Source organism: Gymnoscopelus microlampas, assembly GCF_963454915.1.
Source record: "Gymnoscopelus microlampas genome assembly, chromosome: 4".
Taxonomy (NCBI): domain Eukaryota; kingdom Metazoa; phylum Chordata; class Actinopteri; order Myctophiformes; family Myctophidae; genus Gymnoscopelus; species Gymnoscopelus microlampas.
In genome coordinates this window covers 17275552-17297701 of record NC_139941.1, presented here as the reverse complement: position 1 = coordinate 17297701, position 22150 = coordinate 17275552, and the positions used below count along the sequence as shown (strand labels likewise).

At 41.7% G+C, this 22150-nt stretch overlaps 2 protein-coding genes across 3 annotated transcripts; one reads left to right on the top strand and one right to left on the bottom strand.

Annotated features, from left to right (window-relative positions):
* Nucleotides 1–30: 30 nt before the first annotated feature.
* On the bottom strand, nucleotides 31–13140 carry suds3 (SDS3 homolog, SIN3A corepressor complex component). Of its 2 annotated transcripts, none has more exons than XM_084054045.1 (12): nucleotides 12882–13140; nucleotides 10594–10663; nucleotides 10026–10081; nucleotides 9764–9835; nucleotides 9612–9631; nucleotides 9299–9455; nucleotides 6611–6706; nucleotides 5979–6046; nucleotides 5842–5863; nucleotides 3811–3916; nucleotides 1876–1960; nucleotides 31–937 (listed from the first exon to the last, which is right to left on the bottom strand). In XM_084054045.1, the coding sequence occupies exons 1-12, from the start codon at nucleotides 12991–12993 to the stop codon at nucleotides 839–841; spliced, it is 963 nt and encodes a 320-aa protein (XP_083910171.1). In that variant the 5' UTR covers nucleotides 12994–13140; the 3' UTR covers nucleotides 31–838. The 2 variants fall into 2 exon arrangements, with proteins under 2 accessions (XP_083910171.1, XP_083910172.1); XM_084054046.1 differs by lacking the exon at nucleotides 12882–13140 and adding an exon at nucleotides 11939–12139.
* Nucleotides 13141–20975: 7835 nt separating this feature from the next.
* LOC311043979 (small glutamine-rich tetratricopeptide repeat-containing protein alpha-like) lies at nucleotides 20976–21881 on the top strand (the record flags this gene model as incomplete). Its single annotated transcript, XM_084055402.1, has 1 exon — nucleotides 20976–21881. One exon carries the CDS (start codon nucleotides 20976–20978, stop codon nucleotides 21879–21881), a length of 906 nt encoding a protein of 301 aa, XP_083911528.1.
* Between the last annotated feature and the right edge of the window lie 269 nt (nucleotides 21882–22150).

Here is a 22150-nt window from a genome sequence, read left to right as displayed (position 1 = left end):
AATAACGTGACAATAAAGATTCAAAATTAGAACGTTAAGAAATCCATATACATTTATTTTTTTCCAAAAAGAAACCATATGTCTGATGCACTGGATTCTCAAAACACAATATTGTACAAAACAAAAAAAAACAGAAAACTGAATGAAATGTAACCTCCATGATGACGGCACAAAGTATTCTACTTTCCAACATTTTCTACAACAAAGTAGACTAAAACCTTTCAGTGAACAGATGAACAAGCTCCCAGCCAGGCTCTATATATAAATCAACCACATATCCACAGCATCAGATGCTAGCTTAGAAAAACAAGGCAATAACAGCAGCAATACTATTATTGCTTCATATTTACATTTTTATTCTTGAGAATAAAAAAAACACAGCTGAAGTGACATGGCTTCCCCTGGACAACTGCAGAGTAGTTGTGCTTCAGAAAATAACATTATGCGTCCGTGAGAAATAAGAAGACAAGAGGAAACCGTCATGACATGCTAGAAGAATGTCTGCCCAAGGAGAATAGACTGAGGCTGTTGATACCATGACTTTGAACAGGATTGTGAACAGGATATATGTAAATTATGTAAAAAAGGAGAAAGGAAAAAAAATAAGAGGGACAGGTAGTGAGAATCCCCCCTCCCCCCGGATTGCTGATCCTAATTGGCTGATACAACGGGTAAGAAAGAGCTGAAGAGACATCCTTGGGCGTGAAAGAGTCTGGGTGGGGGTAGGAATGACGGACTGCACGTCAATATCGACCGAAAAGTGCCGGTTTGCGGAGCGGATGGGTGGATGGAAGGATGGATGGATGAGTGAACAGATAGAAGTGGGAGAGGTTGTGTTTCACGCGGCCGACCGTCGGCGGATGACGAACGCTCCCCTCTGTAGCTGTCCCAGGTAGATCCTCATCTTTGTGCTGTCGCTCGTCTTCCTCACCCAAATCTGAGGAGAGGAAAAGAAAAAAAGAGCAAAAATCTTAAAATGGAGAAAATACCTCACTATGGTAATGATAGCATGCGTTCTACAGCCAAAACGTCTCACTGTAGACCAGGCTACAGCTTGCCAGATCATGGTTAGGGCATTGGAACGCTGTTGTTGTTGTTCCTCCTACCATACCCGGGGTGGTGGATTGTTGGACACTGCGTAAAGTGAAAACGTCATTTTCGCTTTCCAAAAGGGCACCACTCGGTTACACTCCGACATGTCTCTCTTCCAGTGATGGAAGTACTCACATTTTTTACTTAAGTAAAATGTACTTACAGTAGCAAAAGTAGTCATTATGCAGAAGGTCCCATTTCACAAGTTTTCAAATGTATAAAAATCCTTTGAAAATAGCAATTCTACAAGCTCACAACACATCGCAAAGCGGCACATTGTGAGCTTGTAGATCGGCTATTTTCAAAAAAATGTGTGTATATATATATATATATATATATATATATATATATATATATATATATATATATATATATATATATATATATATATATATATATATATATATATATATATATATATATATATATATATATATATATATATATATATATATATATATATATATATAGGTCTGAAGTGGTTTTGTAATAATCAAATCAACAAAGTTACTAGTAACTTGGGTTTTCAAATAATTGTAGTAGAGTAAAAAGTACAATATTTGCAGTAGAAGTAAAAGTACGGAAAATTTGAAATACTCCAGTAAAGTACCTCAAAATTGTTGTTAAGTACAGTACTTGAGTACATGCACTGTGTGTCACCAACCCCCCGCTAATCCCGAGCCAAACAGATGTACATAATACGTACAATCAGAATATCATATGATGACGTTCTGATCCAATCTAACATTGCATGCTTAACAGCGACTCTGAGCTGAAGCCCACCTCGTTGGTGCCCACCGAGCTGATGACACAGCTGATCTTGGTGTTGTCCTTGGACTCTAGGTAGATAGCCTGGCTCTTGTGGTACCTGTCCCCACACAAACAAACACAGAATTGATTATGGATTCGTTATGAGGAAGGCAGTGAGCGGAGAGGCTCCGTGTGCAGTCAGTGAATGGTTTGACTTCACATGCTACATAATTGTACCCAGATGAATAATTCTCAATCCTCCTGAGACAGCTCTAACATAGATAATCTGACAGTTGTGTCAAAACAAACACACTTCACTTTTTTTTTTTAACAGCACCTAACTGTCACAGGGAGGAGTAGCCCAGCCTCCAGGGTTGACACCGACAACCACAGCATTTGATCATTAATGATAATGAGGTGGGATAATGAGGCAATTTCTTCCAGCAGTTCCTTACGGGTACTTGCCTCCGATTGCAGGTGACTAGGCACTGGTTAAAGGGGGTGTACGTGATATTAACCCAGTAAGCACCGAGGCCGATTCTACAAATGCCATTCTAAATCAGTAGTTCTCAAACGTTTTTCTAATTCAAAATTATTCAAAAAAATGTAAACACCTAAGATTTTTTTTAAATGTTCAAAAATAGCTGATGTACAAGCTCGCAGGGCAGCACGAAGTGACACACCGTGAGCTTGTATATCTGCTATTTTTGAATAGCCAACGCTATTACACAGATGCTTTCCCGGTCTTAATGTATATTTTGAGTGTTGAATAGCTCTATTTTTTGATGGCAATCATTGTTATAGTGTTTGTCCAGTTAACAGGCGTCTCACCGTCTCTCCAACTGTTTAGTAAAACAGAAAAAAAAAAATCTGATCAAGATACACATTTTATCCAATCATCTGGAGAGAGAGAGAACTCCACAAAGAGGCAGTTCTTCCAGACATTCCCCTCATCTAGTTTCAATTTATAGAGTCCGCTTCCAATTCCACTCGTTTATCTTGTATCCTGTATGAGGACGTCTCTCTCTGATTGGATACAATTGGTGTTCCGGCCTGAAAAGTTATTTTCAATTTACTAAAAAGCTGGAGAGACGTTCACTGAACAACCACACTTCAGCAATGATTGCTATGGGAATATGGAGCCATTTAACACTTATTTGAACAAAAACATACTTTTAACACACTTACACCCCCTTTTAAGTTCCTCTTTAAAAAATAAATAAGGGAGGGGGGGTAATTAACAGTATTTGTCAGTGCATTGTTCAGATGCAGTGCTCTGCTCTCAAGCTGGAGCATGGGCTGCACCAAAAAAATATATTGTCATGAGGTCTCTACCGTAGCAGACTGCAGCACTGTACACAATTCAGACACTGTTAAACTATTACATTTTCCCTTCTCTATTCAGTAGCTCTTAAGTACACTAATATCCCTTTCTGCACACTACATAATACTCTGAAAAGATGTACAATTAAAAGTGGTTTAAAACATCTAAAGAACCCACCAACCATCAAACCATCAAGTACTTGAAGTGATATGAGTGTGGCTATGTGGCCATCTAGTGGTTTTGTACAGTATTACAGTCCCAGAACACATCTGCGGCCTAGGTCATTGGTTCTCAAAGTGGGGTCCGTCCAGGGACCCCTAGTGGTCCTTTGGGGGGGCCCAGGGGGTCCCCAGCAAAATGTGTAAATACAGCATCACAATCATTTTAAACACTTTATCCATTTATACGTTGGCTATTCAAAAACAGCAGATATACAAGCTCAAAGCTTGTACATCTGCTATTTTTGAAACACAAATCTTCTCTTCTGGGGGTCCCTGGCACAAAACATTTTCAGATGGGGGGTCCGTGGACAAATACATATCGATTTAGCGGTCCTTAGCACGAAAACGTTTGAGAACCACTGGTCTAGGTGATGTGGGAGATACGGTACATGGGCTGACTCGGGGTGAAAAAGGTCAAAGTACCATCTTTTGTCGTAGTAAAGTTTCCCCTCCTCGATGCGGGCCTCATAGCGCTGGGAGGGGCTCTCCATGGGAGTGGTGGGGAGGTGCTCTGGGGATGTGGGGGAAACTGGCAGAGGAAAGAGGGTGTTAAATCTAGTTTACAATGGGTAAGTGAAACTGAGTAGTAAATCAATTGCTCAAAGCATGCTGAATAATGCTCAATTCGTTATGCTGAGAGATGCGTGACCAGAGCTGCCAACTCTCACGCAATGAGCGTGACACACGCAAATGACCCTCTTCACACGCACCCACCGTATTTCTCACGCCGTCAAATCACCCTCAAGTGGAAAACTGCGTCAACTCATGCACTACGGAGACATCCACTTCTGCCGTTATTTGAGCGATTAAGTGAATTCAATTATTGTATCTGAAGTAGCCCCACCCGTTAACTGTAGTGAAAAACAGAAATGATAGGTGCGTGTGTGCGCGCGTCTCTTGTGTTTGTTTGTTTATTTTCACTTAAAAGATAATTTTAAAAAAATACAGAAAGATTCAGTAATGTGAAGTGTGAGGGACGCTGCGCGCATTTACGCACGTGTCATTTCATTGATCATTACAGTATATCCCCAGACATCGCCAACAGGAGGATCAACAACATAGATCTTAAGTTAACTAATGTTCTATTTTCTACACATCGAAAATGTTAGCCGTCGGGTGTACCCTGGACTTTTCTCGCTCCGGTAAAGTTTATAAAGTTAGTTTTTATTAACTAAATTCGACCGATGTCTAATTATTTAGAACTCCTCTGCGTCTGTCCATTGATTGCTACTGCGCTGCGCCTGCCAAGAGCAGGCAGTTAAAAGGGGGATGGACCTTTGGATTGATGCGTGTGCAAAAAGAACAGATCTTCAAGCAAAAAACGCTTGTAGATCTGTTCTACGAGTGAGCGAGAGCTGAGGTGAGTGATTAAAGGGATTTGACAATTTAGAATAATTTGTGATGCAGTCTGTCTTAGTTATCAGACTTCTATGGAAATCAATGTGGATATTGAATAGGATGCATATGGTGCACACATCAGTCAAGGTGCACCATATGACCAATAGGAGTCACCATCTCCACACAGGCTGTTACACTGACTCCTACTGTCACTACTCCCTTATTATGACACATTATACTCCATTTGATACCTAAGTGAAACATTCTAGTTCATTACATGCAATCGTAAACACATATTAATGAGTGGTTATTAGTAAAGATGGTCTTTAATTGCTCCAGTCATCAAATCAATGTATCTGTTTAGTTTGTTTGGATGAAATTAAAACATTTACCCATTATATTCCCATGCTAGCAAAGCCGGATAAAAGTATCAAACTCCCTGTTAAAATGCACCCCATTTAGACCTGAGGCCGATTCTAAAAACGGCATCTAAATCCTGACCTAAATTTTCTAAGCCTGAAATATTTTGCAATTTTTGAATAAATATTTATGTTGCTATATTGTACATAGCAACAACAACCCCAAAAGGAGTCCCCGGATTGAAAGGTATGGTTACGTATAGGGGTTCCCGGTCTATATGGGTTAAAGCGTTTCTGGGGGAGGACCCCTAGACCCCCCCGCCAAATTTATCACAACCACAGTATTAATCTCCACCTACCACTAGTTTTTGCCTTAAAATTACTTGATTTCAGTATTGAGGGTTAGATTTGGAAAATGATAGCACACCCACCCAGTGCAACATACCACCTGTACCTGGTTGGGGTATTAGAACTGGTATGCTGCACTGGGTGCAACATCAACTACAACAGTGAATACAAAAATACATTTCTTTTGCGTGCAAATTGATTGAATTTCAGTGTTTCTAATGGCTTTTAATGTTTTTCTTATGGTGGAAAGGTTTTTTTTTGGGTCATATATCTGTTAGCATTTGAGAAAACAAAACGAGCCCTTATTTCAAATCAGTTGAGAATGACACAAAATGCTCAAACTCTTAAATTATATGGTATGTGAATTTTTTATGGTCAACAAAATTCTATGACTTTAATCCTGACATACCTGGACGCTTTGGTGACTTCAGCTGTGAAGAGAATGTGTAGAAACATTTACAAAACATGTTATGTAATGAGAAATTTTAAAAATGCTTTGACCGGGGCCAACATATGTTTCAGTATTTAAAAAAAAAATTACGTTACCTTATTATTATTCAGTGTTCTTAGATCTTCTGTGATCTGATCATCTGTTAGCAAGTAATTTAACTGGGGTAAGGTCAGTTAGGGAAAGCAACATGGGGCACATATTAGAATATATCTACCTGCACGGATCATCTACAGACAACAAAACATAAATCGTACTACTTTCGATACTTTTGTGCGACGCTGTAGTATGATCAAGTAGGGCTTTAATTTACGAACGTTAAAACATGGATAAGAGGTTTCTGCCCGACAGTGACGAAATGCAGGATGTACATAAAGTCGCTGTCGAGCAGAAACCTTCAAAACTGTTACCTTTCAGGAATTGGAAAACAAAACCTGTGAACCTGTGTTCCAATGGATCCAATGTGATTATTATTTAGCCACAAGCTCTCGTTAATACTATTCATCGGTTAAATACTTTATAAAACCCACAGAAAGACTTAACCACTTTCAATTTAAAATGTTTCAAAAATAGCCCATCTACAAGCTCGTTGTGACCTTGTCGATTGGCTATTTTGGCTACTTTTGTGTGACACTGTGGTATGACGAAGTAGGGCATTCATTTATGGAACCAGGTTTCTGCCCGACGACAGCACTTATAAGCAGAAGTGGTTTGAGTATGTGAAGGATATCAGGTGCAGGTTTTCTTCGTTTGTCTGGAATGGGGACTGGGTCGTTGGGTCGCCTCCTCAGCTTCCTCGTCATGATGGGCTTCACCTCCATGGAATCTGCACATTCAGACACATCAAAGCAATAAGAGACGTGAGGAAGGGATTTTTTTTTAAACATTGTACACCCTGAGAGTTAAATTACCACTAAAGAATTTACATTTCTCCAATATGATAATACTTCACTAGAAGATGTTAATATTTCTTTCTTGAGATTGAGCATTTTTAACGTAGTATGTTTCAACAGTGTAACGGTACATTTTTCCAGGGCCCTTTTCAGTAAAGACAGACATATATAAAACACGTAGGACATCTTTGGTGTATAAATACATAACTTTAAAGAAAATGTGACAATATCGAGGACATTTCGAATATTGACTCTTGGTCCCCAAATATCTTGATAACACTTTTAAGTTACTGATATCACCATTATCACCCAGTAGGATTTCTGGCATAAGGAGGAGGAAATTGTAGCAGGCAGTGGTTGGAAGCTCTTGTGAACAGCATAACCTTCTGAATGATGGGAGTATAACACTTCTCCATCCAGACCTGGGTTTAGTATGTTTTCCTTGGGGATGCAGTCACAGATGTTACAGTAGGTGGACAACTTTCAAAGTGGTTCTTTTTAAGATTCCACCCTCATATTTGTCCTATAGAGTAGCTCCACTGGCAGTGGTGAAAACAGCATTGCTGTTGGGACTGAGAAGGGCTTGGTGTACTGATCGTGTTGCTGCGGAGACAGATACTGTCTGGGAAACAGGCCCTGGGGAAGGGGGGGGCTTCAAGATTCAAAATCTTAGCTTGCCGTTCCGTTTGTGATCACAGACAAAATACACAAACCCACTGTCACTCTAGCACATGCAGGCGTACAGACACTGAAAAGATCTGACGCCTCTTTTGTAAATGTTGTTTACGCAAAAGGGGCTTGAATGATGCCTATGGCACTTCCCACGCAAACTTTGCCATTTGTGTCTACAGTTAACTGTGACCCATACATATGCACATTTTACTGACAATAGGAATTGCCAATGCAGATGGCTAAGTAGTGAAATAAAGCCAAATGTTCTAATGTACCGTAACAATTTATTTCAAATCAACTTACACAGCCTTCTAATACCTTGTCATAAGGAACTTCCAGAGCTACGGAACTTATTTGTGGTCAGTGCCAGAACGATTAACAAAACAAACACATGGGAGCTAGAAGAATCATAAACATAGGCCTAGACGAGTAGCCAGACCACAGTTCTATGCTACCAGTAAGTGATAAGAGATTAGAATACAAGATCCAACCAAAGCTAAATTACTGAACACACAACACAGTACATCACTGCATAACCAACATTCAGCACCAAAGTGACAATGGTCACTCTGTTGTGGGCATTCTAAACAGGGACCATGAATATTGCTTCAACTGAAATGTATTTTATGAGTATTGAATTATATGCATTTATGCATTTTAGCTGTGTTTTTACCGTTTGTTTTGAGTGCCAAAGGCACATTTCCATTTCATGCAGATTTAATGGAAAATTAAGTTATCTTATGGGGAACTGGCCAACATCAAAATGCAGTTTGGAGCAACATCTGGTTTCCCAAATATAATGGCTGCAACCGAGTGCTTCTGCACTCATATGGCACTAATGGCACCAACTCAGAACATGTATACTTTATTTAACCAAAGCATTTTCATTCTGTAAAACATCCACATTTGTGACCATGTGAATATGATTCTGACAAATTTAGCCACTCGATGCTCTGGCCCAACCCATGATGACTCATTTATTCTGAGACAAAGCAGCAGATTCTGAACAGACTTATTCTGAACAGACTTCAGACTGGACGATGGCTGGCTTCTACGGTAAGTTGACACTGTTATGACATTTCTATACTATATGGTAATATGCAAGATACATAATTGTACATTGTGTGTATGTATTTGAGTAAATTCTCAGACATATGTTTATTGGTCAGACAGACTAGAGACTAGTTAGTATTGCTTCATCACGGTCTGCTTGAACTGCTATATTAAGAGTAATGCAACATGATGACACATGATATCTGGCAGGGTGACACTGACCAGCTACTGGACACTTGTTTGAACTGGTCACTAAAGGTGAGGAGGACATATTAGGATTATAACAACATGGATGCTGAGGCTGGACGCAGGATGCTCATATGATTAAAACACCTTGTTGGTAAGAATAGATCTGATTCTGTCTGCCTTGATAGGGAAAGAATAAGGGTATATAAGCTGCCTGGAACTAAAGGAGAGCCAGCTTATGGCTTCCGCGCTTGCTAGATTAGACCTAGAAGCGATGTTGTAAATGTATTTCGTGCTGAATAAATAGTGAACATTCAGACTGGTCGGTCATCATTGCTTCAAGTGCCTTCATTGCCTTGCTACTCGAGAGATTCAACCACAGCGCTGAATGAATCATCCCTGTGCATCCATAAGCTACCCATTCTAAAAACAGGAGTATATTTACTAATTACAAGGCCTTCAGAGTTAAAGCCCTTAACACAATTTCCTCTCCATCCTTTGTAAGAAAAACCAAGGGAAACCTCTCACACTAATGGTGGACATATAAACGTGTTCCCATCTCAACATCCACCCACGACTAGTCCCCTGACTTGTCCCCTCTGGTTGCCCCATACCTCCAGTCAGCTCCATCGTTAATTTCTCATTCTCGATCATCTTCTTCTTCTCCTCCAGCTCAGCGATTAAGTTCTCCTTCAGCTCAACCTTCTTGTCATCAAACTCCTTCACAGCCGCTTTCTTCTCTTTGATGTAGTTCCTCTCCACCTGCTCCGTCTGCAGAAGAGAAAGGGGGGAGGAGGAGTGGGAGAGCGCAAAGAGATCGGAACTGAAGAGACTAGCTGAGGTGTGTTCACCTTACAAGTCGCAATTCCAATTGTGAAATGTCAAGTGCCATAAACTGCAGCAGTCAGCGACATCAACCATGCTTACCTCAAGCTGGAGAAACAAATCTGTGGAGACAGAGAGGAAAACGGTATGACTGTCTCTGTTAACAAAACATCAGCTTGCTGCAGTTCAAAAAGGAGATCAACATTGTATGCGTGTGTAAAACCAAGCGTTCTCTCAGTGTTACTGAAACCTACCCGCATTGCGGAGCCTCTCTTTGTACTGCTGGTCCAACTTCTTCATTCTCTTCTGATACTCTTGTAGTGTGCCTGAAACAAAATGACCTTTTATTAAACTGCCGTTATTGTCTGGTGAATTCCCAGATCACATCTGCGTTAACTGGTAGAAGATGTTGCTGCAAAAGCACAGCACTATCCACTGGATCCATTCTTGAAAATCACTAATCTCTTAATGAATCATTGTGAGTGCAAAACAAAACAGAAATGCTTCTTGCTTTACCTTCTTGTAATTGCTGCAACTGTCTTTTCAAAGAGGCCAGTTTGTCTTGGTACATCCTGCAACAAACATCGATCAAAGAGCGTAACACACACTCATTCACTGTCTGCAACGCTAACAAAACAGTCAGACCTTTCTCATACTAAATCATTTTCTATTCACTTCAATCATTTTACATTGCCCAAAATAAAACACTCTGTCAGGTGCAGTTTCAGAATATTCCATGACATCTTCTATTGAGTGGCATATGGGTTGGGTTTTCATCATACTCGTTAAAACCATTTAGTGGATTTAGTCTGCAGATGGAGGCACTGTCATCCTCAGAACTATCTCAAGTTATGATTAAAGCAAAGCCTCAGAATGGTTTTGCATTTAATGGCATTTACTTTGGACTCAAAGCGGTGGGGTAGACCTCACCAGGAAAATGCAATTCATGCTCAAACAGTGCCAAGAAACCAGCTTTCAATAAAGTATGGATGTCTAATTTCCTGAGTCGTGCCTTTATTTTGGCAGTTATATGAATATGATTAAGAATAGGTCGTCTGCATCACTTAATGACAAAGACACTTACTGCTCTTTGATTTCCACATAGTCATCCTCGTCATGCTTGGCCGGGTCTGTTTCACTGGCATCCTCGGTGTCTGGAAAGAAGCAAGACAGATGTCAAACAGAGACAGATATCAGAGACACACACACACACTCCAATCAGGTTCTTTTGCATTTCTGTCCCAGCAGATCTTGCAGTCAGCTCATAAACTATGATGCCAGGGTGCCAACTGCACACAGCATGCATGGAACTTACTGAGTCTACAGTAGATCTGCTATTTACTGAGCCTGACAACTTGTAGATCTGCTATTTACTGAGCCCGACAGCTTGTAGATCTGGTATTTAGTAACCCTGACAGCTTGTAGATCTGCCATTTACTGAGTCCGACAGTTTGTAGATCTGTCATTTACTGAGCCCGACGGCGGTAAATGAGGCTTAACAAGACTTGCCAACACGGCAAGCCCCAACGTTATGAGATGAAGTTGAAGGAGAAGACGACAGAACTGCGTGGATTCCCCACAACGTGCGTGGCACCGGCGGCGAGCGAATGGCACCGTTTCATCTGACAGTCCATGATGATCCACGTAAGATGACAGACACATCCCCAGACCACTATCATCATCATACATCATCACTCCGAGTGAACAGCACCGAACCTTCTAAAGCAAACAGATCGGACCTTTGCCTTACAGCAAAGCACAACGGCCCTGCCCAGTCCCCACTTCCCCGCGTGGGATGTCAAAAAGCCGTTTGCCGCATGGGACGCCGGGTGGGTCGGTCGGTCGGTCGGTGGGATTAAAGTGAAAGCCTCTCTCCCAACTCTTCCGTGTCCCAGACAGAGAGACAGTCCTCTCCCACTACAGCAACTCCCGTGCTAACGTTAGCATGTTAACCATCAAGCGAGGAGAGGGCGAAGAGTGCAAAGGAAGCGATGCGAGTCGGTCTGACGCCAACAGGGGGGAACGCGACAACCAAACTCACCGGCCAAGTTTGCAATCAGCCACGTTTATCTTTAGAATAACAACCTAAAAAAACACGACAAACAAGAAGAAACGCTACACGTTATTAAAGGCCCCAGCAGGCAGACACAAAGCTGACACAGCAGCTTTTTGGGTGACCAGCCAGCTGAGCCTAGCGTCCGTCCCCGTTGATAAGTGTTAGCTCCAAGTTAGCCTCGCATTGAAACCTTTTCTTTAGCTCATTGATCATGTTAAACACGACGACCGCAGGTCGTCGTGTTTAACATGATCGATGAGCTAAAAAAAAAAAGGTTTAATCTGATCCAGATCTGATCTGATCCGTGGAAAGAAAACCCTCACAAGATTGGATAGTAGTAGTTGTCTGTCTAACTAACTAGAACTACACCAACCTCCTCGCAGGTCTGTCATGTCATCCTCCTGTTGTGTCTGTGTCTCACTCAGTCATAGTGGTGGTTTAAAAGGACAAGACAGGCAGATCGACTGACATTGGACAGACGGAACGGACACCGTGGTGACGGGACGCGAGGTGGTTTCGGTTGCGGTCCTCTGGGTGTGTGTGTAGTGTACTCTGTGTCCTCCTGTGTGTGTGTGTGTGTGTGTGTGTGTGTGTGTGTGTGTGTGTGTGTGTGTGTGTGTGTGTGTTTGTCAGAGGTGCTCGTGCGAGTAGGTCGTGCGTGCGATCCTCTCCCCCCGCTGGGAACGAACGATAAGCAACTATGTGGTTAGCCAAAAAAAAAAAAAACTGAACATAAAAAGAACAGATCGATATATATGCTAACAACGCGTCGCACTGTTTAACTTGTAGATCTGTTTTTTTTTTGGTACAACTTTTTTCTCCATTTTATTTTTCTATACATTTTGTTTAATTAAAAAAATTGACTTGAAATTAAAACGACACATTTATTTATAGCCACGCGAGAGGTCAGGCTTTTCGTCGGTCATTTATTACTCAAGTCGCGAGATTGAACACAAATGACGTACTTTCCAACTGAGAAAATGAAAACAATAAATTGCGTATTATATAAATGAGCCGTAAAGTTTGTCTAGACGTTGGTGTTGTTGTTCAGCGGGTTTTTGCTAACGGAGTGTTAGTTGTAGCCGACACCGTTTATAGCGCGTTAAACACTATTGAATTAGGATGTAATGATGTGTGGGGGCGGCGGACGTGTTGAATTTATTATTATTATTACCTCTAAAACCTCCCAGAGACTCTTAAGTCAGCAAGACCTTTTATTGCATTCATAAGTTTACATTGTGGTTTCCATTCCATGTCCAGCAAGTAGACTGAGCCCGATTGTCAGCCAGTTTTGTTCGTGTTTTTTTTTTTTTTACCTTCTTCTGAGTCTCTTCCCCTGAAGCTGCGATCGTCCTCCTCATCCACGCTGTCCAGCTCTTCCTCGTCGTTGTAATAATCCACCATGGGCGACAATAACGTTGAGGCCATAGCGTCGTGCAGAATGTAAACAAACGCAAAATAAACAATCTTTATTTGTGTTTTGCAGGCTCGCTTGGAACAGCGCCTACAACTGCCAGGACCCCCCCGCGAACCGAGCTGTCCGACAATACGCCTGAATACATTGTACACATAATTACTACGGTCTATCGCTCAGTTCTACATAATGGCGGTGAAAGTATAATGGCTGAATTATTATTACTTTTGGTTGATATGAGTAATACTAATTGACATATTTTACACTAGCATTGAATATCAAGATCGAAACAGGCGTGTTGGCGCCTACCTTGTTGATAATAAAGACTAGCTGTGTGAACTACAATCACTACAACCTCACATTAAAGTTTGATGATGGCCAAACGTGAAATCACTAATGCACCTGCATTATCCAACTCATACATTTCCACCCTAACATGTTATTTTAGTTAGCCTAGCTCTTTTCCACTCTTTTTATTTTGTATTACTGTTAGTGAATCTAATGCAACGTAGCCTATGTTGATTGAAACTCTGCTTTACTTGTTGGAGAAAAAATATTTCTGTACTGTTTCTGGATGTTTAAGACACAGTGACCACAACATGACAAGACAAGAAAAATAACAGGCATATTAAAACACAATATAGCATTACAATTTCATAAATCACGAATAACCCTCTGCTAGGCCAATGGCTTCACAGACAAACGGGTGACACTATTAATAAATTACCTACCTGGGTTGTATTTTAGAGGAAACTCTTTCCAGTGGAAAATGGCAACTAAAGTAATCAAAAAAGTCAACCAAAGAAAAAGATTTTGTACAGGATCTCCTTGCTGGACATTAGGGAAACACTGAGGACTAGCAGGAGCTCTCATCCAATGTCACTTTGATGCATGCACCTCATTGTACCATAGCGCCACAAAGGCTTTAAAAAACAAGGCTTCAGGCATCCCAAAACAAACTGGCCAGGCTAGTGCTTGGCCTCACACCTACAACTCATTGAATTCGTCCAAAACTGTTACTTTTGTGGATTCAAAAACATTGAAAACATAGCCGATCTACGAGCTCAAAATGCATCGCGATGTGTTTTGAGTAGCCTACCCACCTGGCTACTTTGCATAACAATAGCTCAACTCGTCAGGTGTGTTCAAATACGTCCTCACATACACTGTATAAAAAGAGCATTTTGGTAGCAGACAGACAGACAGTACTGCTGCAGTATCCTACCTGCATGCAATGCAAGGATGCCTCAGCCACCGTCCAAGAGGAGGATACTCGATCAAAGCAAACTTTTTAGTTTTGCTACGCGTACGCCTCCTAGACCTAAACCAGCAGCAGTGACAGCAGTGGACGCCCAGCTGCCACTCCCACCACGAAATAATTCCAACAGGAAGGCAAGTAACTGTCCAGCACTTTTACATAGACCTAATTGTCCAGATTGACTAAACTAGGCTGTTTGCCTGTTTGTTTCTATTGAAAATAATCGTGATTCATGAGACATGACAAATAAGTGTTTACTGAGTCCATCAGCAAGAAATAATCATATTTGAATTCAATGTGATTCATTGATTAATCAAATACTGACAAATGCAGATAGCCTATAGCCTATTCTTCTGCTATCATAACAAGTCCAAAGGAAAATGTATTTGCCACGCAATCACATAGGAATAATAAGATAAAGATACTACAACAATGATGATTCAGTGTTGTTAATTTACTGTGTAGTGTTGGCTATATGTGGTTGCAAAACCATGAAAGCCTTGCTTTGACATAGGCCTTGCTGTTCACAATCACATGCTGCTTAAATCTGCTGAATTAGCAAACGATACAAAATCATGCAGTAATGACTAATGGTAACTAATGGTATGTGTTCTAATATTTTCCCTCTCTCTTTTGTTTTGTTTTTTCAGCAGGGAGAACAAACTGCTACGCCTGCTACACCTGCTACACCATTGCCAGTGGATACACAGCAGCTACCACCACCTCTGAATGAGAGAAATGATGATTTGAAGAAACTCAAACAGGAAAGTAACATTATTGTTAAATAAGGTCTTATCAGAATACGTATTTTACTGTGTAGGGTGGTCTATGCATGAGGTTGCTGAGGGAGTGGGTTGTACTCTTGAGGTTCAGCAGATACAGTAGGACCATTCACACAAAAACATGTGAATGAAATGTGTCCCTAAAGGCAATTAAGCATTGTCTTTCATATTCTCTTGTGTTTGACCTAGTCCTAGGCCCTGCCTTTCTCTGTTCATATGCTGCTTAAATCTGCTGGAAGTCTTTAACCTGAATTTGCAAACAAGATACAAAATCATGCAGTAATGACTTATGAGAATATGTTCTGATGTTTTCTCTGTCTCTATTTTGTTTTGTTTGTATTCAGCAGGGAGATGAAACCGCTACGCCTACTAAAAGTACACCGGCAGTGCTACAGCCAGTGGATGCACAACAGCTGCCACTCCCACCACCACTGAATGAGAGAAATTATGTAAGTAGGCCTACCATTATTCTTAAATTATGTCTTAACAGAATAAGTATTTTACTGGGTCTCTGACGGAGTGTCTACAGACATACAGAGGGGCGGCAGTGGCTCAGGGGTAGAGTGAACCAGTAGAGTGAACTGGAAAATGCAAGGTTCCCAGTTCGATCTCGGGCTCCTCCAGAGTTAGTGTCGAAGTGTCCCTGAGCAAGACGCTGAACCACTTATTGCTTGGTTTCCTCCGCCATTGGTGTGTGAGTGTGAATGGGTGAATGTAATGCACAATCTATGTGAAGCGCTTTGGATAAAGCAGTAAAAGCACTGTATAAATGCACCGTATAAATGCACCATTTACCATTTATACAGAGCTCCCTCCCCTCAGGTTTGGTGTGAACGGTGGTCTGACTCTGAGGCAGAGCACTGTTCACACCAAACCTGTGTGTGAATGTGATTGCCATGACATTTGTTGCATTCCATCCCTATAGAGACAATTAGTCTCATTGTCTTTCATATGCTGGGAATGTGTTCTGATGTTTTTTTCTCTTTTTTTTTTTTTTTTCTTCATCAGGGAGATGGAATTGTTGAACCTGATTCCAGTACATCTTCACCATTCCCTGACCTATGGTCAGACAAGATGTGGAAAGAAAGAAAAGGCAACTACCCGTGGCTCGATTTTAAAGATGGGAAGTTGGGCTGCAAAGTGTGCTCATCCATTACAGATTTCTCCGTCTTGAGAACCCAAGGTTCACGATTGTCAACAGAATGGACTAACTACGAAATCACGCACAATGGAAGAGCAAGATCTGCTATGCTGATGTCTATTAGGAAAAAAGTGTGTGCCCACAACAACTCAGATGCACATAACAAAGCAGAACACATTGTAAATGAGGCGAAAAAACAGAGAATTGAGAAATTGCTTGCTTGACTGTTTTGAAACTACTGTTGTGACACAAATTACATCTCTGATGCTTGTTTTGTTTTTTCCTCAAAAAACGTTGTAAGCCTATAGATCTGTTCTTGTTTTGCAATATGACACCCTGCATGGTGACTTTGACTTGGAGCCAACCAATAGGAAAGAAGCACTGTGAGTTTACAGGGGTTTGTCCTGTCCATCACTGACGCTGTGCACACCTTTCCACCAGAGGGTGCTGCAACCCAACTATGCACACCCCAACTCAACGTGTAGGACAGAGCTTAAAGGAGTAGTTCCAAAAAAGACTAATTTTCTATCGATTACACACCCCATGAAGCATTGAAATCATGGAGATACTTTTGCTTTTTGTCGCATCCCTAAGCCAATAATTTGATGACCGGCAGAGTCTCCGGTAGTCTAGGACAGTGATTTTCAACCATTTTCATATCAAGATTCATTATTTATTCTGCATTTGATCCACAGACCACCATTTGATGAGATTTAGACTATCAGACCCAAGACGTAGAATATTTTGTTGTCTGATGAGATTTTGTCCTCAATTCCATGCTGTATTGATATTGGTACCATAGGAGAGATAACAGGTTTCTATGAATTGAGTACAAAGGACCCCCAATAGAAACAAGCCATAGACTTTCTTGGGTTTAAAATCCTCTTAGCAGACTTTGTATTGAACTGTACTTTTCTGTGCTTTTTTTTTTTTTTTTGCAAACTGATAATAAAGTATTCACTCAAAAGACAAACGTTCAAAATAACAATTCTTCTACATTCTCTAATTGTGTAGCTTTCTTGTAAATTAAGTAATGCAGATGTTTAGCAATAATTTAACTCCGAGAGCGTAACATGGAACCAAATGGACCATTTTGTTTCATTTTACACTCTCAAGAGTTAAACATCTAATAAGGGTCCATTTGGTTATCAACTCTCCATCATTTAGCTGGGGACCACCTGGAACCCCCTCAAGGACCACTGGTCTCTAGGAGACTAAGACCGATGACCCGGTCATCAAGTTATTGGTTTAGGGATGCAACAAGTCATTTATTGGGTGAACTAGGCTACGCCATTAAAATGTGTCAGAGGGTAGGCCTACTATACTGTCATTTGCCACCTAGTGGTGATGACACGTAAGAATTTTCAGCTTGGTCAACTATTCAAATGTGAAGAATTCTTTATTGAATTCAACAGCTAACTTCAATATGCTTAAAGGTGAGGAACAGCAACCTTCATAGTTAAAAAAAAATGTAGTAGCCTACAGTAGGCTACTTGTTACAACTTTATCCTATTTTGATATAATATAATGGCCTGCATTTATTTAGTACTTTGATTTTTGGGCTTAGAGTAGGACTGTATGCCAACTGGTTCTCAAACTAGGGGTCCTTGATGGGGTTCCAGGGGGTCCCCAGCTAAATTGATCAATATATCATCAAAATCAGTTGAACCCCTTTAACGCTATTTTAACCTTCGGCTATTCAAAAATAGCAGATCTACAAGCTCACAACGCAGTGTGATTTTTTACCATTTCTGACAAATTGTGAAAAATCTGGAAAACCTCTTATGGGGTCCCTTCCCTGGCACAAACTCTTGTTAGATGGGGGTCTGCAGCCAAATACAATCACCAATATTTAAGTTGCACTTGACATGAAAACGTTTGAGAACCACTACTGTATGATCCAGTATAGAGCAGTATAGAACTCTGATCAACATGAACAATGATCCTCTCACCCTCTTTCCCTCTCAGCCACCAAGAACATGCTTTCACGAGCTCTCAGGTCAACCAGGTCAGTCTGCAGTCTGTTTTCTTCCTGATAACAGACTGCTGATCTTATAGGAGCAAAATCAATAATTGTACATGAGGCATTGATTTAAACATGATTTCATTAGCTTACACGCTTCTGCTTACATGGCAACATGAACGGAGACAGAACACCAGCCTGTTAAGGGCCGTTCACACAGAGCACCAACTATAAAAGAAATACAATGGTGAACGATATAGTTATAGTCATGGTGCTCAGTGTGAACCTGGCGCTTAAGAGGCTGGTGTTCTGTCTCCGTTCATGTTGCCATGTAAGCAAAAGCGTGTCAGCTAATGAAATCATGTTTAAATCAATGCCTCATGAACAATTATTGATTTCGCTCTCAAGTACAGTAGCTGTGTAATAATAAGCAACATAATTATAATGAGACAGTCATTGTTGTACAATAACCCCCTTCATAGCTCTCACATCGTTGCTGTCGGGCAGAAACCTCTTATCTCCATATTGTAACTTTTTGTTTTTTTTTGTAAATGAATGCCCTTCTCGATCATGCTACATGCGTCACACAAAAGCATCATAAGTAGCAGATCCACAAGCTCGAAACTGCTTTGAATCCTGAAAAGTAACAGTTTTGGACATAATGAGGTTTCCACCCGACAGAGACGACATATTAGTGATTTGAATGTCAACGTATGGTTGAAGTTATACCTCATCTCTCACATGCTGTATACTAGTGATGCACCAACTTGGGAGGGTTCTGGTATCTCCATATAGGGGCAAGTGTGTTTCAACCATTCTGATCACGCACACAGATTCCTGGAATTCATGTATAGAAAGACAATAGATTTTATAGAACATAGATGTGCACCCCACTACCCATTGTCATAGTACTAAAGTGCGGTATCCGATATCAGAGTACTGTACTTGGAGGCCAGTCTTGATGGCAGTCATGTAAGATGCACCAACTTGGGACATGTTTGGGTATCTCCATATATGGGCGTGAGTGACGTCACAAGTGTATGCACCACACAGTGGGTCGGACGGACGGAAGGATATGGATAGATGGATATGGATAGATAGATATGAAAAGGGAGAGAGTTTAACAATGGTAAGGTGGTGTTTGAAGACAAAGACCGTTGTCTTTAGCTATTGATCTCACTGACATCTTTATCTGGTTTATCTCCACCTAATCTCCTTCTCGCTCTCCTCCAATGTCTTCTCCCTCTCCTTTACCTCCATCACCCCTTGGGGAATCTCTTAAGTGAGGCACAGTCCTTGTCATCAAAGCCATGCATGCAGCCTTCTGGTTGAGCAGAGGGATAGGGGAGGTGTCTCTGAACACTGGGGTGAAAATAGCCCAGGGCCTTCAAGTCATTGTCAATGGCATGGCCAATCACCACCTTCCCCATGATGAGCCTCAGTGCCTTCTTTCTAGCATCTGTGTATGGTATGGTATGGCTTTAACAGCTCATGCCATTGGATGCCACTCCCGCGGCAGCGAAGGCCAGTAACAGGCACAGGCGGTTTAATGAACTTGTCATAACACCACATGTCCTTCATAAGACACTCAGTGTGCCAGCTCACTGATAAGACCCTCTGGGCCGGTACCCACCGTCTCAGTCAATAGCACATTTTGTTGGATGTCTAAATGCTGACCATCTGGGGAAAGAGACTATTGTTCTTGTTGTTGAATTGAACTTCACTGTTTTCTTTGATTGCAAGGACACAGAGCTGCTTGTGAATGCAGACACCATTCTAATCCTTGGATTTGTTTCATCAGTTGGTGGAGCCTAGACTTGCTGATGATATAATAGCAAGCGTCTGCTTGAGCACAAAACAGCAAACACGTGGCTTGGGAACCATTGGTTCCCAAAGCTACTTACTCAGATTTGTCAGGTGTGTCATATTGTGAAAGAGCATTTTATACTCGGTCTTCATGTTGGACGAACCCCCACATCTGTGGAACTCACCCCCAAGTGTAATAATACTTGTTGTTGAAATCAATATAGCTTAAAGGATAAATATGATGGCTCATAGCGTACCGTAGATTCATACCAGTACAGTGATACTGAAAGCCGATGTCCCCTCACAATCAATCCATTGGAGGGAGCTTCATTCTAACTTTATTCTAACTTCAGTGACTGAAGGAATATATAAAAGAAGAAAAAAGAAGTTCAGTCTTACATGTTCTTACAAAACTGTGCTGCCCATTCTGTCAAAGAGAAGACATGTCATTGTACAGTCAATAAATCACCGACAGCAAATCACTAAAAGACATAGCAACGTTGTTCTGAGTAGACTCTTACATAGAGACCTGAACATAAGAGCAAACTGCTCCAATTTATCTTCCTGCTGGCACCCCGCCAGCGCCCTTTGTGGAACCATGGATAGTTCCATAGTTTCAGCACCACGGAGAGCGCTGCTGTGTACAGACTACAGCGTACAGACCTGACAGAACCTGCATGAATTAAAGGGCAAGAAGAAGAAAGAAATACAAAATGGTTGCTCCCTTGATTAAAAATTGATCATTCAAAATAATGTGCCTTATTGACTTACATTGTACGGCAAAACAGCTCTCAAAGTCACTCTTTTAGCCTGTAAACAAACACAAACAAAGCTGATTTGGACAATATAATGACGTATTAGACGTATAATGACGTCATCATGCCTCATGATGACGTCATTATACGTGACGTCATCATGAGTCATGTGCTCAGACTGTGTATTTAAACAACATACTGAAGCTAGTTGGCAAATCCAAACCCAGTCATATCAACAACACTTTAAACCATACACCGAAGATAAAGATATTATAACGATCCTCCATCACAATGACAGACAACACAAAGCAACTCGTCTTCTCCATCATACAGTTTTTCAATGACCAGCTCAGTTCTGGGAAACTGTCTGCCGATTCCCAGGAGGGTTTAGAAGTGGCTGTGCAATGTTTGGAAACAGCCTTTGCAGTTTCTGCTGACGACCAGAGCTTCGCTGTCTCGCAAACGTTGCCGGAAATCTTTTCCTCTGCCGTATCCAAGCTCCCAGCCCCTCCCCAGGTCAGGGCAGACACAACACCAGAGCCCCCCACCCCCCAACAGATAGAAGAAGCAGAGCAACTCAAAACGAACGGAAATGCTCAGATGCAACAGGAGAATTTCTCAGCGGCTGTAGAGTCCTACTCCAAGGCCATTGCCCTCAGCCCTCGGAATGCGGTGTACTACGGTAACAGGGCTGCAGCCCACAGCAAACTGGGCAACCATGTTGCAGCTGTGCAGGACTGTGAAGCAGCCATCAGGATCAACCCTAAGTACTGCAAGGCCTATGGCAGGATGGGCACGGCTCTGACCAGTCTAAACAAGCACGCAGAGGCACTGCAATTCTACAAGAAAGCTTTGGAGCTGGACCCCAATAACGAGACGTACAAATCCAATCTGACGATCGCAGAGCGGAAAGTGCAGACCCCGAGCCCCGCCGCCGGAATGGGTGGGATGGACTTTTCTGGTTTATTGAACAACCTTGAGTTGAGGAACATGGCATCCTCTTTGATGAGCAACCCACAGGTGTCCTCTTTGATGAACAACCCACAGGTGTCCTCTTTGATGAACAACCCACAGGTGCAACAGCTGGTGTCTGGGGCGCTTGGTTCAATGGGAGGGGCGTTTGGTTCAATGGGAGGGGCCGGGTCAGCTGAAGGCGGGGCCCCGGCTACAGATGGGGGGAGTGGTCAGGCCTCCTAAGGACAACTCTGGACTCATCCAGGAGGGCCAGACAGTTGACTGAATGATGGAGAAAGTCAGATCCACAGCCGGATGGCCAGCACCAGCCACAAGGAGAAGCCATAACACACAACCGTCACAAGTGACTTACAATTCCAATTGGGGGATGTTCAGTGTTGTCCAGAGTTGGATCATGTAGCAGGATCATATTCATTCATTCATTCATTCACTCACAACCAGGTGGAGAGACAAAAAGCAAAGATGGAATGTTTTAAGGTCTTGTCTATGAT

Excerpts from the sequence above, each read along its gene's own strand:
- suds3 (XM_084054045.1), bottom strand. The coding sequence starts at position 12,993 with ATGGCCTCAACGTTATTGTCGCCCATGGTGGATTATTACAACGACGAG. Across the intron at positions 6,047-6,610 it reads ACGAAGAAAACCTGCACCTG|CCCAGTTAAATTACTTGCTA; the intron begins ATATCCTTCACA and ends AACTGACCTTAC. Across the intron at positions 3,917-5,841 it reads GAAGTCACCAAAGCGTCCAG|TTTCCCCCACATCCCCAGAG; the intron begins GTATGTCAGGAT and ends TTCCTCTGCCAG.